The following is a 19643-nucleotide window of genomic DNA, read 5'->3' as shown; positions in this document are numbered from 1 at the left end:
TCTCTTTGTGCATGTTGTCTTCCCCATACATCATGATCCTCTTTGTATACAGTTGCGTTCAGCACCAGTGATTTGCATGTACAATCACTACACACCAAAAATAGTCCTATTACAGCTACAAGAGAGCAAGGGAGTGCGCATATCTGATTTTATGCATAGCCTAAAATGGCCACAACATACACAGATTTGCAGATGTCACCTATGAAAATTGGAAAATCTGTTCAGGATGCTATAGACGATAAACATCTGCATACAAATCAAAATCCGGTCCAGTACGATAAAGCATCCATGAAGAGTATAATTGTGAAGAGCATAATAACATTTGCAATCATTTTGTCTGGCAGATGCTCTGATTCTGAGGCGCACTAGAACTGCTTTATATTCATGATGAAGAAACAAATGGTGCAGATTAGTTTGTTCCTGTGATTAAATGACCTTAAGTGTAAGAATTGGAACAGGGGTACAGTGTAATATGATGTAGATATAATTTCATAAGTAATGTCATCGGCTCTGACATTTAAAGACTAATGGAGAAAATCTCTTCAGGTACCCACAGATTAGTATACTGTATTAGGGGTTATCAAAGCAGGGATCATGATAATAAATGGGGAGGGTCAGGAGATGTTTTTTTCTAGAATCAAATGCAATTTAAAAGTGATCTAAATTATCCAGTTTTGTGCATTGCACAGAAAGAGTCCATTGATGTTATAGTAATATAATATTTATTTATTTGTTTATTTTTTTCATTCAATGGGCCTAATGTAATTCTCCAACTACCTCCAGCTTTTATCTCTGTTTGATATACTTATATTTCTCTAATGATTTGCTTTGGTTATTTGTCTGGCTTCATGCATTCTCCTGTCTTGTCTCTGTAAAACACTTTATGGCTTATATAATGTGTATTTTTTTTTATCGCACTTTATATCCCCAGTACACCCTTGTCACTGTAGTCAGCTTGCCACAATAGTTGTTCGCCTATGAGATACACATCTGTCAATACAACTCAAATACATGTTTCTTCATGAGATATATTTCTTCACGATATATATATATATATATATATATATATATATACATATATATATATATATGCTATGGCATGCCCGTTCTTTTATCTTCTTATTTTATCTTAATCTTCTTAATCTTCTTATTCATGGTATAGTTTTCATTATATGTCAATTATTATATGGATTTAGCATATGCAATAATGGGCCTTTATTGAGCTAAATGTTTATTTTGTGTTTGCTGATTAATCCTACTGCTTAATTTCAGGTTGGGATCTCATGGTCAACCAAAATGAAGTACATAAATGGCGTACATTAAATTTTGAAAATTTCTTGAACTATCCTGGCAAAATAAAATGTTTGTTGCAGGGCTCCTACAGTTTGATGGGCAGCATAATACATTGCAGATGTTTCATTTATTTTGCCCACCCCCTGCAGGTTGACTGTAAAAGTAAGGTTCCTAATGTATGTCTTTAATGAATTCTTTATAGAAATTCGATAGCAGCCACGTATTCTGGGCATTTACTCCAACCCATATTAGCTGTCAAGTTTTATGACTCCATCTTTATCATTTTACAAAGATGTTTCATTGCCACATTTATTTTGCTGTCACATTATCCACTTCCAAAGCCAACCTGTGTTGGCGAGAGTGCCTCCTGAGGAACCCTGTTTATGGTAGCACTACTCAAATTAACTGCCCCTGTTTGCAGCTCTTTAACAACACTAAAGCGCTTTCATTAACAGTGGGCTTTAATTGCAAAGGTTACTTCATTTACTCAGCCTGTTTTTCCCAGTTTGAGATTGTTTGAAAAGTTGTTATGTGATAGCTGGGAAAAACTGAAGTATTCACACATGTTGAAAAGGTTTTAAATGCGCAGTATTTGGCCCGCTTGCTGAAGACGAGATGGAGAAATGTTAAAAATACGCAAATTAGTTGAACGAAGTGATTGGATGTGGTGACTTCCACAGATGCCAAACCTCCATCACGCAGAAACACACAAACACACAAAAACCAGATAACCTGGCACACCTTTTACTGTTCAAGCTTGTTTTTTTTGTTTTGTTTTGTTGTTTTTTTTTTTGTTTTGTTTCATTCCCCACAATATTAAAATGGGCAGAATTCCCCTCCTCAGCTCATTATCGGCAAAAACAACAAACTTTTAGTTAATTTCAAGCTGATAATATGTTTTTGTTTTTTGTTTCTTTTAATGAGCCACAACTGGGCTTCATATAAACATTATTTTTAATCAGAAATGCATGGTATCTGTTTTAAAACCAGCATTCAAAAAAAGAACCAAAGTTATTATAGTTATTATTATATATACAAAGTTAATACCAATGCTAACTTTGTATTATGTCCTGGAATTCTAATGGAAGATACAGGCTTTGGCTGTTACATGTCTCTAGTTTCTCCAGTGTGCTTGTAGAATACAACAGGAATCAAGGATTAATCAAGGATTACCTTTTTAAAGCAACCTAAAAAAAATTTGAATCGAGTGCAACTTGAAACAATCTTAGCTCCATGTAGACGACTAAAATAATAAACTTTTAATTATATCCTTCACTCTGGATGTTTTATTCAGTAGACAATAAATTCAATCAGCTGGGGTTTAATTATTATTTGGAAGAATTATGCTGAAATGATTTTGCTTTGTCAAACTGATGAATTATAGTGAAATTCAATATCTTCAAATACAAGAAATTATGTGTAGTAAACATAATAATGATAATGCAAATAACATGTTTTGTTGCACTCAAAGACTAATGCGAACAAATTTAAATATATATAATAATTCAAGTAATTTACACCCCTTACCAATAATAATTCATTTAAAGTAAAATACACCTATACAACAGGATTCCTCACAATACCCTCTGTAAACCAGGTTTAAATGGACTGAGTGAGGGTGCTTCACTCTCTGCAGTTTCTGCAAGTAAAAACTTGTTTATCTTCTTTATGCAGTAACAACCCGGCACACCGGTATTACTTGGCCACTGATCCAGTTACTGGCCAGCTGTATGTGTCAGACACTAATTCCCGGAGGATCTACCGACCAAAAACCTTAACAGGCACAAAGGATCTGCAGTCCAATGCAGAGGTTGTTGCGGGGAACGGAGAACACTGTCTGCCTTTTGATGAGAACCACTGTGGCGACGGAGGCAAAGCACCTGAGGCTTTTCTCACTGCACCCAAAGGTATCGTTTAGAACTAATGATGATGTTTTACTGAAATAGAGGGGCGGACAGTGATTTGTTTCTCCATCTTGAGTGGCAACTACTGGTTGGAAATTCATGTGGTGACTTTGTCAAGCTTGGGCTTAGTGCTTTAAGAATAAAAGGGAGCAGGGGAAAAAAAAAATGAATTAAAAATTCAAGGGAGCTTTGTTCTGTCGAGCTGCTGCGCTTCATAAAGTCATTATTTAATGTTATTGAACCGATAATATATTTTGCATATTCTTTTCAAAGTATATTGAATAATGTGTCATTGGATATAGCTCAGTTTTTTTTTTAAAACAAACTATCATATCCGTAAGTCCATAACTGACAAACACAAACAGCTGTATACTGCAAAACTGTCCGGGATGAAAAGGCTAATTTAAACATTTTCTGGGTAGTTGTTGCCGTTTTGCCCACCAACTGCAATACTTAAGCTTCAACAGGGTGATAAAGTCTTGAGTGAAAGCAATCTGAGGGACCGACTCTAATGATGGAGTGGGTGGAAGGCGAGACCGATGAAAAAACAGCAGATGGCTTCATTTTTTTCCCCTCTCACACATTTGGTGAACTCTGCTCAGATTTGACATTTTTCATCTGTCTCAGAATCACAGACGGTCAAATAGCCAGCTCCCAAGGATTCACCGTGGGGTCCCTCAGCTCGTCAATGTTTTAGCAAAAAGCAATCTTGTGTAGATCCAGCCACGGGTCAAACCAGACACCTCTTATATATGCTAGTCGCTTTTAAAACCTTCGCTGAAAAATAAATCAGGCACTGAAGGTGAAACTGATTCAGATTTTTTTTTTTTTCCTGCTATCCTATGTTACACATCAGTGCTACACACTACTTTGTGAAAAATTATGCAGTTTGTCAAATAGAAAGAAAATTGTAAAATTGTAAAAATTGAAAATCTTCTTACGTGCTCTTAAATGAAGCATTCACTTAAAATTAACGGTATAGTACACTGAAAAATAAAACTATAGTCCTTTTCCAATTATCCCACTGTGATTGAAGGTCAGATAAATGTTTATTTCTCTAAATGCTTCAGGGTTTCAGTCAAAGCAGTGCTTGTTTGGTGTAACCAACCAACCTTTGAGGTTGAGTTAAAAATTAAGTGATGTTTACTGTGTTTTCACTTAGCCCTTAGTAGTGGGTTATGTGCATCTTTGCCACCTGAAAGGTTACCAACAAACCTCTTTAAAAGCTGGAGCGTGAAAACACAGGTTTTCAACATCTAAATTTCTGGCTAAGAAGCTAAAAATATTGTGCTACATTTTTTTTTTTTTAAGTCAACATTGCATTTCAGGACTTCACGTAATTTTAGATAAGCTACTTTGTTTTAACTATCTCTATTTTGAGGCCAAAAAAATCTGCAGCACTGCTTTGCTGTGGCACTTCTGGAGTATTTTGTGAACTAAAAAACTGTACTCGACCCTCTTTCAGCCTGGGGGTGAATAGATAATCACTAAGTTTTCTGTCAACTCAAAATAAAGTTTTGTTTCTCATTTTAGAAGACAAGGCTGTCTTTCTGCCTCCCCGCTACTTGTTTGATGCGTGCCCTGCCATAGTGGAAACCAACTGTAGTGAAGAAGAGTAATGCAAGAGTGTTTTTTTTCAATATTCAACTTTTTCCTTTACAATGTGCAGGCTCACTGTCAGATAGTACGCTAACAACACAGTCATTTCTTACCCGAGTATGTACGAGTAAAATCATTTAGAAGTCAGGTTGAGCCGTCTAAAAATCCAGGTTGTGGTTATTATTTATTCATCCACTTATCTTCAAAATGACTTACTTAAAGGTTCATGACATCAAAACTTCAGAAGCTGGAATTAAATTTTAAAACAAGTAATGAGAAATGTGCGGAATGGAAATTGCCCCCCTTGTATGTGAGGGTTTGACTTCCCTAAAAAAGGAACGTGGTCTCTATGAACCCACAGAGTTGTGCAGTGAATATGGCCTGGAAATGTATTTTCAAAGTTTGGGATGAATGGTTATTGTAACTCCACACTGGTCTGGCCGACAGTTGCTACTCTGAGCTGACATTAAATCACCGAGACGATTCGATTCACTGTTGTCACCATGGCAACTGCAAATGTTTCACCCTTTCGACTAAAGTTGCCCAAAGCTAGCATCTCTGCCCCCGAGTTCATTCATTCCTTGAATAGCATGCAGATTATTGACGATTACCCGTGTTGAAAGTCTAAAAAAGGCATCTTATTGACATCACCACCCCTGGAGGACCTTTTTTAGAAGAGAGGTTTACAAGATATAGAGAGCACATATATACCGTATGAATACAGCCTTTCCCACTTCTGCCTGTGAAATTATTTAATACTAGAAAAGCAGCCTGTGAATTATTGATAGCTGTGCTTTTTGCAGTGACCTGAATAATAGGAAGCCAAGCTTGACACATGTATCCATCGTGTTCCGTCCACTGAGTCATGCAAGCAGAAATGCTGCATATCAACCATGTTTTCCTCTTAGGTTGTTTTTTTTTTTTTCCTTCTCCACCCCCCCCTCCCCTCTACTGAATTCCCACAGGCATCACCGTGGACAAAAACGGTCTAATTTATTTCGTTGACGGCACCACAATCCGAAAGGTTGACCAGAACGGCATCATCTCCACTTTTCTCGGTTCTAACGACCTGACATCGGCTCGGCCTCTGACCTGTGACAATAGCATGGACATCAATCAGGTGACGCACACACTGACGGACCAGACGACACGACCCGAGTGCGCACGTGGAACGTGTCATGTTGCCATCTTGTGCCCGACCCCTTTAACCCTCCCCTTGTCTCTTCCATAATCCATCTTGGTCTTCTTTGTCTAAATATATTTATTATTGAGGTAAAATGATTTATGATTTTGTGATCATAGCTTGTTTTAGAAATAACCGGGTGAAATAATCAGACATATTAAGTAATGAAAACACAACTTCAGTAATGTATTCTCTATGTAAAGAATTTATCCACCCATTTTCATTTTGAGAAAAACACCCAAACTCATCTTACTTGTCTTGATTGTGGCTGCAAACAAAATAGCAGTAGAAAATAGCAGACCATTTCGACTAAATGAAATTGCCATTATTTGATGGCATTATTTCATAAAAATTTACCAACTTAAATAAAGTACAGACAAGCAGCCGGCTTTTAGGGTTTACACTGATGAGGTTTTAGACATGCAGAGAAAACCAAGAACTTTTTATCGGAAATACAGGAAAAAGCAGTTATGCATGTCAGTTTCGCTACATCTTTTAAGTTTTGAAATTTAAAAATAGAATTCCAATAAATGCTGCATCATATACAATAAACAGCTTTCCATTTGCCATAAAATTTCAGGTGAATTTTAAAAACTCTGTGTTAAGCTGCATATGTCAATATTTTTTAAACAAGTACTTTGATGAGACCATCAAGGATGAAATATCTTGAACTCTCTTTGGGATTATGTTTACCCAAACTCCCCTGTAAACAATCTTAAAATGCACAAGGAAAAAAACATTTATAATGAAGGCAATGCGTTTGTTTTATTTAGTTTTTGACTCAATAAGAGAACATTATTTTCTTTGAAACTGTGAATGGAAACGTATGCTCTGAGTGGGTTTGACAGGAAGTGAAGTTTGGGACGGATGAGCTTTCTAGTTTTCTGGTCACGGTGGATGAAGTGTAAGGAAGAATAATTACTCAGGTCGGGGGGCTGTTTTGATGTGTTTGGAATCGAATTCATCTTTAGTCTTTCACTAGAAATACTCAGGATGGAGGGCAGTTACACCTTACATGATAATGAAGAAGCACTGGGTGGCAACTTAACTGCATTAAAGTTTTTCCTCTGCAGTAATTTGGTATTTTAACACGGCTGAGGCGACATAAGAGCGACATAGTACTCCTTGTGCTTAAAGTTTAGCTCTATTCTGATGCTTTAGAATAAATCATGCACACAAGTAAAACCAAAAATGTGAAATTGAAGTATGACCTATATCTTTTTTTTTTTTCTGCAGAAAGTGAACTGTAATATAGATTGGCAGCTTGGGAATGAAATAGCATCTGCATCTGACTCTAAAACCTTACATTTGTACAACCAACTTACAATGTTCTTTTTTGTCTTTTTTTTTTCAACTAATTTACATTTTAATTAGATTTCTGATGTTCAAATGCGGATCTAATGCTGAAGGAAGTTGCTCATAGAGAATACAAACAAAACACTTGAAAAGTAGATAGCAGAACGGCAACAGTCAGAATCAAATGTCCCCGGAAGAAAATGTCACAGACTTCTATATAAAGTCAGATGAAAGTTGAAACTAGGAAAGGTTGTTGAGGATGTAACACATTTGAATGCAAGATTTCAGAGGAGACAATCTGTTGGTGCCTACCTGGGAGTGGGTGGTGAAGATAAAGGGGGAAGAACGTAAGAGAACACAAGGACAAAGGTTTGAGCTTGTCACTTTTTGCCTCTGTCATTTGGTTTTGGAAAGAACTAAGATAGATTTTGGCGAGTAAGATCCTCAGCCACGTAAGCAGGAACAATTGGCTCTGTGCAGTCAAACTATCAGCCACCTTGACCTAGAATAACTCGCTGCAGTCTAATGGTTATGATCATAGCACTGTACATGTCTGCGAAAGATCATCAGCTTCAAATAACACACTTCCCATTAACAACCAACAAAAATACAGGAAACAAGACAAAACATTACTGATCTGACCCAAAAATAACAAAAGTTCTTTTTCTTTTTTAATTTCTCATAAATTTCCTGAGGTGTGTTTTTCTAGTTTCCTGCACATTTATGCAATTTGTAATTCACTGATTATTGTATGACATTTCTCAACAGAGCTCCATTTTAATAGCTATTGGATCTGTATTTTGAAAAATTTTGAATAAAGAACATGCCAAATGATGGTTCCCATTTTTAAAAGGATCATCATTGTTGCCCCCTTATTGACTTTTCCTGCAGTGCACTCACCTGTAGTCATATATGGATAATTTGCTGCAGCTGCCAGCTTAATGGCTGTGGAATTTATTAGTATTAGCCTGTGGAAAAGCACAATTAAAGAGTGCTTAGACATATGACGGCTGAACCGGGTCATTTGCGGTGTAACAAATGTGTTTTTTTACTCATCTCACATTTCTAACAGCAGAGTGTAATGGATACTTTTGATTATAACTTTGAGTCATAACATGACATAAATCTTTTTTATGTAAATTCAATTATACACAATTTTACTTAATTTGCTATACTCAATTGATTGTCCAATGGGGGGCATTTTTCACAATACTAAATAATTCCAGAGGAAGGAGTGACCCAGTTTTTTTTTTGGTCAGCTTTGCAAACATTAAAGCAGAAATAAAGCATGGATACTTGTATTGATAAAGAACTTCCATTCAAATCCCATATCTTATTTTTGTCCGATATGAGAAAATAAGAATGACATGTTTATGTGTATTTTCTGTAGACAGTATGTGTGTACATATAGACAGACCGACAGGTGAGAGGCGTCAAGCAGGTGTAGGCATACTGATTGCCCCCCGACTCAGCACCTGCATGTTGGGGTTCAACCTGGTGGACGAGGGGGTTGCCTCCCTCCACCTTCAGGTGGGGGGACGGGTTCATACTGTTGTTTGTGGCTATTTACCCGACAGCAGTTCAGTTTACTCATCCTTCTTGGGGTACCTAGAGGGGCTGCCAAGGAAAGCTTCTGCTGGGGACTCCCTCATTCTAACGGGAGAGTTCAACACTCACGTGGGCTACGACAGTGCGGCTTGGAAGGGTGTGATTGAGAGAAACGGTCCCCCCAGGTCTGAACCGGAGTTATTGGACTTCTGTGCTTGGTACAGATTGTCCATAACAAACACGATGTCCAGGTATAAAGGTGTCCATATGTGCACTCGGCACCAACACACCTTAGACAATTCTTTGGTCGACATGTCATGGGACTTGCCGATGCATCTCCTGGACATTCGGGTAAAAAGCGGGTTGGAGTTATCAACTGATCACCACCTGGTGGTGAATTGGCTCCGATGTTGGGGAAGGATGCCGGTCAGACCTGGCAGACCCTCACGTAATGTGGCATCTGGCAGAAGGAGTTTCAACTCCCATCTCCAGCAGAACTACAACCACATTGTATATTTCAGAATATTTCAGAGACTTTGTCAATCCCGTCGAAAACCTTCCAATGAGGAAACAGAGCAGGGGGACACTGGAGAGGACACACCTAGTTCCAGGGCTGAAGTTGCTGAAGTAGTTAAAAAGCTCTTTAGTAGCGAGGCCCGGGGGTGGATGAGGTCTGCACTGGTTTCCTCAAGGCTCTGGATGTTGTAGGACTGTCCTGGCTGACATGCCTCTGCAGCGTTGCATTGATATCAGGGAAAATGCTGCTGGACTGGCAGATCGGAGGGTGTGCTCCAACTACAGGGGATCACACTCCTCAGCCTCCCTGGTAAGGACAATTCAGCGGTGCTGGAGAGGAGGGTCCACTGGGTCAATGAACCTCGGATCCAGGAGGAGCAGTGTGGTTTTTGTCCTGGTTGTGGAACAGTAGACAAGCTCTATACCCTCAGCAGGGTCCTCAAAGGAGAATGAGAGTTCGCCTAACCAGTCTACATGTGTTTTGTGGATCTGGAGAAGGCAGACTTTTTCCCGTGGGCAATCTTGTGTGGGGCGATCCGGGATTATGGGGTACCGAACCCTGTTATACGGGTTGTTGGGTCCCATGTATGACCGGTGTCGGTGCTTTGTCCGCATTGCAGGTTGTATGTCAGACTCATTTCTGGTGAGAGCTGGACTCTGCCAGGGCTGCTCTTTGTCACTGATTCTGTTCATAACTTTTATGGACAGAATTTGCAGACGCAGCCAGGGCATTGAGGGGATCTGGTTTGGTGGCCACAGAATTGAGTCTCGATTTTTGCAGATAATGTGCTTCTGTTGGCTTCATCAGTCCATCATCTCCAGCTATCACTGGAGCGGTTTGCAGAGGAACGGTTTGCATCTCCAAATCCAAGATGATGGTACTCTACTGGAAACAGGTGGAGTGCCTACTCCGGGTCAGGGAAGAGGTCCTACCCCAAGCAGAGAGTCCAAGTATCTGGGGATCTTGTTCACAAGTGAGGGAAGGATGGAGCGGGAGATCGACAGACGGCACAGTGCAGTGTCTGCAGCGATGTAGACTCTGTCCCGCTCTGTCGTGGTGAAGAAGGAACTAAGCCAGAATGCAAAGCTTTCAATTAACTGATCAATCCACGTTCCTATCGTTAATTGTGGTCACGATTGCAGATACAAGCAGGTGAAATTAGTTTTCTCCGCAGGGTGGCCAGACCCTCTCTTAGAGATAGGGTGAGAAGTTTGGCTGTCCAGGAGGAGCTCAGAATAGAGTCGCTGCCCCTCCACATAGAGAGGAGTCAGAGGAGGTGGCTCGGGCATATGGTCAGGATGCCTCCTGGGGGAGGAATTCTGGGCATTTCCAGGCCAGCCAAGAGACATAGTCTCCCCATCTGGGAGGAGGCCACGAGGAAGACCCAGGACACACTGGAGAGACTATGTCTCTTGGCTGGCCTGGAAATGCCTAGGGTTCCCTCCAGAAGAGCTGGACCATGTGGCTAGGGAGAGGGAAGTCTTGACCCCTCCTGCTCTGGCAACGACTCCCACGAACCTTGGATAAGCAGCAGAAGATGGATGGATGGATGGATGGATGGACGGACAGACAGACAGACAGATTATTTTTTTATATTTCTTTCTGTTTACCATTGAAACATGGCCAATATACATGAATGTGGCCAATGCACACAGTTTATGTTCAAGTGCCTGCCTCTCTTCACAGGCTGAAAAAATCTATTGTAAATGATATTGCATTTATAAAGATCATTTAAGGGTCATATCATGTTTAATGGATGAAATTAGATGCTATTTTCCAATCTATATTAATTTGAAATATGAATAATGATCTGATGATGTCTTGGTCTATAGGTTATTCTGGAGTGGCCTTCAGACATAGCTGTCAGCCCCATGGACAACTCCCTCTATGTCCTGGACAACAACATAGTGTTGCATATAACAGAGAATGGTCAAGTGAGCATTGCAGCTGGCCGTCCTGTCCACTGCCCTTTAGCTGGACTGGAACGTGGTGTGGCAGGTGGTCAAAGGGCGCAGTTAAGTCCTCTAGAATCTGCTGTTTCCATCGCCATATCTTACCATGGCACTATCTACATAGCAGAGACAGATGAGAGGAAGATGAGCAGGATCCGGAAGGTTTCTGTGGATGGCGAGATAACACATTTGGCTGGAGCTCCCTCCGAGTGTGATTGTAAGAACGATGCCAACTGTGACTGCTACCAGACAGGGGACGGGTATGCCAAAGATGCAAGACTCAATGCCCCATCTTCTTTAGTGGTGGCTCCAGATGGAACCCTCTACATGGCAGACCTGGGCAACATCCGCATCCGGGCCGTCTCTAGAAATGGGCCAACTTTGACTTCCACTGCCAGTACATATGAGGTGGCATCCCCTGATGCCCAGGAGCTGTATATTTTTGATAGCAATGGCACACACCAACACACAGCGAGTCTGCTCACAGGGGATTTGAAGTACACTTTCAGCTACAGCACAGAGAATGACATCACGGCTGTGACTGACAGCAACGGAAACACTCTTAGAATACGGAGAGACACAAATCGTGTGCCAGTGCGGATCGTGGCCCCCGACAACCAGGTGATCTGGCTCACCATGGGTACCAACGGTGGACTGAAGACTCTTACAGCTCAGGGCCAAGAGCTTGTGCTTCTTACATACCATGGTAACAATGGCCTCCTGGCTACTAAGACGTCAGAGATCGGCTGGACTACTTTTTATGAGTAAGTATAGTTGGGCCCTTAAAATAGATTCCTAAAAATTAATTGTAAAGGCAGCAGTTAATTTAACATGTGAAACCTTCTGATGCTACAGATGAAACACAAATCCGACTTCCTGTGCTCAAATGTGAATCATGTAAATAAATCCACTGTGCATATGGGCAGATGTCACATTCAGTAAAACAAACATACAAAACAATAAACATAGTATGTGTCTCACCAAGGATGAGGCAGGATTACACTTCCATGATTTATTGAACAAAAGTCGTTGTAACCACTGCTCAATCCATTTAGTAAACATTACCTTAGGTAATATGATACAAAATCAAATTACTGTGTGCGTGCAAGAGCAAAACTGTTTTCGCCTTCATCCCACAGCTCAGAACAAGTTTACTCTATAATTGGGTACAGCACTTACTTTCTTACTGCTTTGGGGTATATATTTAATTGAATACTATTTATAAAATTTGCCTGCGATCTGTCAAATAGCCTAGTTTGACTTCAACGCCTTCATTTTTTTAAAAGGTGCTACTTTTTTGCCTTATTTTAACCCTGAGAAAATGTGTGTCATTATTCTAGTTTTGTTTTTCAAGAGAGGAAATAAAAGCATCTTAAAACTTAATTGAATTTAATATCATTATTAGCCATCTGGACTTCTTCATTTTCTGGAGTTTTCTTCTCTTTTATCGAATTCTTCTCCCTCGCATAATTCTTTTTAACTAAAAGTCAAAGCAATCACTTGATATTATGACACATTCATCATCCACATGATGGAATTAATTTCAGGTCTGTTGAAATGTCATTCACCCATATCAAATATTTTGATGGTGCCTTAGTTTGATATCGACGCCCTTTCAGTTACGCTACAAAAACTGAAAAAAATATATAAAAAAGATGACATTTTAATTACAATAAAGTCTTTGGTTTCACATGAGAAGAATGTAAGAGACTTTAATTGAACGCAGCATGTCAGCCAGAGCCTGCATACATCAATGCCTTGTCATTTGATTTGCTTTCTGTCACACAGCTATGACAGTGAAGGACGGCTAATGAATGTGACATTCCCCAGTGGAATGGTGAATAACTTGTACACAGACATATACAGCGCTTTGACGGTGGACATAGAGAGTTCCCTGACAGAAGAAGAAGTCAGCATCACCACAAATACCTCTACCATCCGTGCCTTCTACACTCTGTCTCAAGGTAAGGCTGTGCAAGGGGGCTTTTTCATAACTGGCTATTTGTCATTGTTTCCAGTGTCAGCGGGCCAGCGTTGAGTAAGCTTATGTCACGAATCATTGCTGCTCAGAGGATTTGACACGATTAGTCTCTCAGTGTGGGTTGGGATTGTCAAGGAGACACATCAGCCTCATATCCAAATGGTTTACACTCTCTCGATAGCCAGATGGTCCACTGATTCCAGCATATCAATTACGTTCCTTTTTTTCGCGCTATGAAATTTAACGATAATTAAGTCAATAACATTCACGTTGCGTGATTATTTTTTTCCTCTTCCCTAACTTGTACTTTCTATTGGCTACCAACAGACCAATGTAGAAGTAGCTATCAAGTGGGGTATGATAACTCGCTTCGGATTACATATGCCAATGGAATGGACACCCACTATCAGACGGAGCCCCACATCCTGGCCGGATCTGCCAACCCGACTGTTGCCAGGCGCAACATGAGCCTGCCAGGAGAGAACGGGCAAAACTTGGTGGAGTGGCGCTTCCGAAAAGAACAAGCCAGAGGGAAAGTTATTGTGTTTGGTCGCAAGCTTAGGGTATGCTTTTTTTCTTTTTTCTTGCAGATTGCTTCAAATGTGTTTGGACTTAAAGAAAAAGAGCTGCAATTTGATGGAATCATAATTATCAGGCTAATAGTTACTTCGACATGCTATGGAGACACTGTGACATTTAAACATATTTTGTTCTGCAGCTTTGATTTTAAAAAGTGGGCAATAGTTAAAAAAGAGTAAAATAGCATAAAAACATCGACATCATTTATATAATCTCAATAAATAAGAATAATGATCCCAAGAATTATTAGCAACTTAAATCTATTCTACAATATTAAAAATGTTCATAAAACTCTTAGGGTCAATGAGTAGAATGGAAGTTAAATTGATTGAAACCAAAACTTTCCCATGCATAAAATCACTTAATTTATTGCATGTTTTAATTTCCTCATTAACTTTAAATAGATTATATTCAGTAGTTCACAGCTGGATTTAATTAGCAAAATTAAGTTACATTGAAATTATTAAATTGAAATTATGAATCATTTCAAACACTTAAAATAATCTCACAGTGATTCCAATCTGTCTTCTATCAGTCTCAAATATTCATTTATCAACATATGTTTGAGAAATAATACAAAATGTATTTTTTTGAAGAAAAATTTGCAATTTTTCTTCTCATTCAAATGGATGGTTGTGTAACTCTTCTTATCTGACAGGAGGGGTTGTCAGTATTCTAGTATAATACACAATTCTACCTTGTCTTAGTCCTATGAATGTCACAGTCAGATTTATGACTTACAGTACTCCCTGAGCTTGTCTTGGACGGTTGCTTTGCCTCAGAGTAATCATTATCTCCTCTAAATTTAGAAGGTTGTGATTTAAGTGTACCTGAACAATCGTTAGAGTGTCTTTCGGTTTAATGGGCCTTGTAAAGAGGGTGTTAATCTCCCTGACAAGTGTAGAGAAAGAAAAAAAAAAAAGCCTGATCACAGTGCGTGAACTACTGTACACGCCAATAATTTTTATTATTTTTAATATAAGATAGTGGAATCGCAAATGACTTGAAATGACTTGAACTTATTATTTATGAACATAATCAGAGAACCAATTTCTCTCCCTGCAGTGCAGACGGCAATCACTGTTTTTCTAACACATCTGTAAATCAAATACTTCCCACAGGTGAACGGACGCAACATTCTTTCCGTCGATTATGATCGCACTCTTAGGACAGAGAAGATTTACGATGACCACAGGAAGTTCCTCTTGAAGATTATATATGACACAGCAGGTCACCCAGTGCTCTGGGTGCCCAGTAGTAAGCTACTTCCAGTCAACGTGAGCCGCACCAGCAGTGGGCAAATCAGCGCCCTGCAAAGAGGCCCGACTACAGAGAGGCTGGAGTATGACAGCCAAGGTCGTCTGGTATCCAGGGTGTTTGCCGATGGGAAAATATGGAGTTATACCTACTTGGAGCAGGTAGGATAAAATATGCCCAGTGTGACAGAGGCATGGAACACACTGATTAGTAGTTCTATAGTAACAGCATTTTTTATATCATTACTTTAGGAACATAGCTCCTATAACCTATCCATAAGTGCATTCACAGCAAGATATTTCGGTAACACCGCTGAGCTGCATCCTCAAAAACACTCAGCAGGCAGAGGAGATAAAATATATTGATTTATTAAAATCCAAGTATCTTTTCCAAACACTAATTAGTTCTATCTAAATCCTTATTAAGATAAGCAGTATATTGTGTGTCTCATCTTTTGCCATTTGTGAATCATAATTTAAATTTAAATGCTATCTGATTCTTCTACCTATGAAGACTATTTAATCATCGGGTAAGATGTTTTTTTTGTTGTTTTTTTTCTCATTTTAACTTTTTTAAATTTTTTTGCCCTCTGTTTTGAAAAAGAAAAATTCCACCACCATTTATCAACAAACTCTTTAATTTAGATAGACTTTCATTATAAAAAAAAAGAAAAAAAAAAAAGTGTATGCATGTATATACATATACACATATATACAGTATATAAATATATATATATATATGTGTGTGTGTGTGTGTATATATATGTGTGTGTGTATATATATATATATATATATGTATATATGCATACATACATACATACAAACATATACACCTATATATACATACTGTTGGCATTTATGGAATCATTGAACCCGCCTCATTTTAAATGAAACAATGAAGCAGTAAGTCAAGTCAAACTGCAACTATGATTGATATTTCACTAAATAGTGAAATACTGTAGTTATGTATGATTATTTATTATTTTAAAAAATAACAGTTAATAAATAAATCTTAGAATCCAGATAGGTGAACAAATCTAACAGTAATGAAAAATAAATAGATACATTTTAAACATTTAAAAAGACCACACGTTGGGAAATAACGTGACTATAAATTCAACCCGTCATATTTGATTTCTTGAAAATGGTATGGAATGAGGGTTTCTTGTTAAATGACACCACTGAAAATCATTCATGTGCTACCTTACCTGTACCTCACTAGATTGTTAAAAGGTAACCAAACGCTTTCTTGCACTATCATTATGTTATGTTGTCCACATTGACATTATTTATTTGCTTTATAAGTATAGTGAAGCTATGCTGAGAGTGACATAGCTCTGAAAACATTCAAAGATATTCTCAGGCATTTCTCTCCAAATCCTTTCGTTTCGTGACCTGGAGAGGCCATGTCAACACACTGACATAAGGAACACGGAGAGCTCAGGGAGCACAAGGAATCTCAATGTAGACACAGATGACTGGGCATGACATTTTAACGGAGAGGTTGGTAAATCTTTGCAAGACAGTCAGCTATCCAAACTTAATTTACATTGATTTAATTAAACCACTAGATGAGAAAATAAAAGTTATACATGCTTTTGTCGATTACACTGAACCATCATTCCGACATTAGATCCAAATGAAGCATGGGAGACAACAGAATTTTATAGAGGGAAGCTCCGCAATGCCGTCCAGGAAATGATTAACTTTGTATTCCTCATAAAAAAAAACTTTTTTTGGTTGTTTTTGTCCTAAAAATGTCAGTCCCTAAGCCTAAGTTTGAGTTGCTAGAAGCTTACAACCCGAATTGTGTTCATGATTATAGAGTAATTTTCTAATGTGCAATCAAACAGAATAGCTTTGCATTCATTAACAGATATGAGAGCAAAACAATTGACAGTACAATCAACAAGATGTTTTTCAAGTAAGATGCATTTTGATTAAAAATGTGTAGAAATGACTTCACTGAGAATGATTCTTTTTTCATCTTTGTTTTGCCTGATGTCAGGCTGTTTCGTGTGGATGGGATTTGTGAAGAAAGATGTAAGACGTGCGTGACTCAAGTCATAAAAATAGACACGTGTCTTACATGCAAACTGTACATTCCACCCACAATAAGCCAAACTGCAGGGCAAAAATGCAGCAAACTGCTGAAAAAAAAAGGTTGCGATGACAGTCTTTCAGATTCATAATGGTTGATTTCCATTCAACAACTTATTTGGTCAATTAGACATCTTTTCAATCCTAAAGTTCACAGCTTTGATGTATAATCATGTGTCTTGATTGCATTAAAACCTTTCTCAGTTGCAATTAAAAAAAACTTTTTTTTTTGCACTGTTCAGAGTTTTACTTTATAATGAAGTGTCTGATTGCAAACCTACAAAAGTAATTCTGCAGAAATACCCTATCTGAATCCATTTGAATTTTGATTAGGGTTTTATTAAATTTAGTCAAGTTACTTGCATTTTTAACAATTAGCTTACAAAAGAAACTGCAATCATCTTTCCATTTCTAGCTACCCTTTCATAGCATGCACTCAAAATTCCGTGACTCCTGTTGTGTCCCAGAGAAGCCTTGCATTTAAAGATGAGTCCATGCTGAATACCAACTAGTGCATTTTTCATACACCTCTTTTCTCCCTTTCTTAAATATGAAATATCTTCTCACGCTGCCTGCACTCATCCGGCTTATCATGACACATATATCATGTATTAAATATCATGCAACTCACGAAAACATTGTTATTTTCTTGTTTTCCCTGTAGTCGATGGTCCTCCTGCTCCATAGTCAACGCCAGTACATATTTGATTTTGACACTCTGGACCGCCTCTCTGCAGTAACTATGCCAAGTGTAGCCCGCTACACCATGGAGACCGTCCGCTCAGTGGGTTACTACAGGAACCTTTATCACCCCCCAGAGAGCAACGCCTCGGTTGCCGTGGACTACAGCGAAGATGGACTCCTCCTAAGGGTGTCTCACCTTGGTACAGGCCGCCGGGTCCTGTACAGGTATCGCCGGCAAAACAAGCTGTCAGAAGTCCTGTATGACAGCACCAGAGTCAGCTTCACCTACGATGAGACGGCAGGAGTCCTGAAGGCGGTCAACCTACAGAATGAAGGTTTCATCTGTTCCATCCGTTACCGCCAAGTAGGTCCCTTAGTGGACCGGCAGATTTTCCGCTTCAGCGAGGACGGCATGGTCAATGCACGCTTTGATTACACTTACGACACCAGCTTGCGCGTAACAAGTGTGCAAGGAGTCATCAACGAAACGCCGCTACCCATCGATTTATACCAGTTTGATGACATCTCTGGAAAAATTGAGCAGTTTGGAAAGTTCGGGGTGATATACTATGACATCAATCAGATCATCTCCACTGCCGTCATGACGTACACAAAGCACTTCGATGCACACGGACGAATCAAGGAGATCCAGTATGAGATATTTCGCTCACTCATGTATTGGATCACTTTCCAGTATGACGATGTTGGCCGCGTCACCAAGCGAGAACTCAAGATTGGCCCTTTTGCCAATACCACCAAGTACAGCTACGAGTATGATGTGGATGGTCAGCTTCAGACTGTATACTTGAATGACAAAGTGATGTGGCGCTACACGTATGATCTAAATGGAAATCTGCACCTGCTGAATGCAGGAAACAGTGCCAGACTACTCCCTCTGCGCTATGACCTGAGAGACCGCATCACTCGCCTTGGAGATATCCAGTACCGAATGGATGAAGATGGTTTCCTCCGCCAAAGGGGAGCAGAAATCTTTGAGTACAACTCCAAAGGACTCTTGGTGAGAGTCTACAGCAAAAGCAGCGGCTGGACGATTCAGTATCGTTACGATGGCCTCGGCCGCAGAGTGTCCGCAAAAACAAGTATGGGCCAGCACCTGCAGTACTTCTACGCAGACCTGAGCTACCCAGCAAGGATCACACATGTATACAACCACTCCAGTTCAGAGATCACCTCACTCTACTATGATCTCCAAGGCCACCTGTTTGCCATGGAGATCAGCAGCGGGGAGGAATTCTACATTGCATGTGATAACACTGGCACTCCACTGGCAGTCTTCACCAGCAATGGACTCCTAGTCAAACAGCTTCAGTACACAGCTTACGGCGAAGTCTACTTTGATTCTAACCCAGATTTTCAGCTTGTCCTCGGGTTTCACGGAGGATTGTACGACCCGCTCACCAAACTGCTACACTTTGGAGAGAAAGATTACGATATCATGTCAGGGAGATGGACTGTTCCTGATGTATCAGTGTGGAAACAAGTTGGCAAAGAACCAACACCTTTTAATTTATATATGTTCAGAAATAACAACCCAATCAGCAAAGTCCATGAAGTACGAGAATACGTTGCTGGTAAGACATTTTTTATTTGTTTCTGGACCATCATTAAAGGAAAACAACGTTTAGAGTATCAATTCACAAGACACTCCTGGAAATTTTTAAGACTTACAGTGTCTAATTTGTTACAGCTCTGTATCATCTGTAAAAACACATTTTAAACGCAATTGTCAA

At 39.3% G+C, this 19643-nt stretch overlaps 1 protein-coding gene across 1 annotated transcript in view; it reads left to right on the top strand.

Annotated features, from left to right (window-relative positions):
* Nucleotides 1-19643, top strand: part of LOC147227919 (teneurin-3) — a 173114-nt gene that overhangs the window by 150601 nt on the left and 2870 nt on the right. Inside the window, exons 23-29 of the mRNA XM_086158011.1 lie at nt 2968-3200; nt 5762-5916; nt 11173-12056; nt 13081-13256; nt 13601-13836; nt 14974-15270; nt 17873-19484. Of these exons, the coding sequence (XP_086014137.1) occupies nt 2968-3200; nt 5762-5916; nt 11173-12056; nt 13081-13256; nt 13601-13836; nt 14974-15270; nt 17873-19484 (3593 nt within the window). The remainder of the gene's footprint in view (nt 1-2967; nt 3201-5761; nt 5917-11172; nt 12057-13080; nt 13257-13600; nt 13837-14973; nt 15271-17872; nt 19485-19643) is intronic.

The sequence above is a fragment of the Fistularia commersonii genome, chromosome 13 (assembly GCF_037954325.1).
Source record: "Fistularia commersonii isolate RoL2024-O1a breed Wild chromosome 13, RoL_Fcom_v1.0, whole genome shotgun sequence".
Classification (NCBI taxonomy): Eukaryota; Metazoa; Chordata; class Actinopteri; order Syngnathiformes; family Fistulariidae; genus Fistularia; species Fistularia commersonii.
Note: the sequence above shows the minus strand (reverse complement) of the source record. Positions and strands in the feature narration are given on the sequence as shown.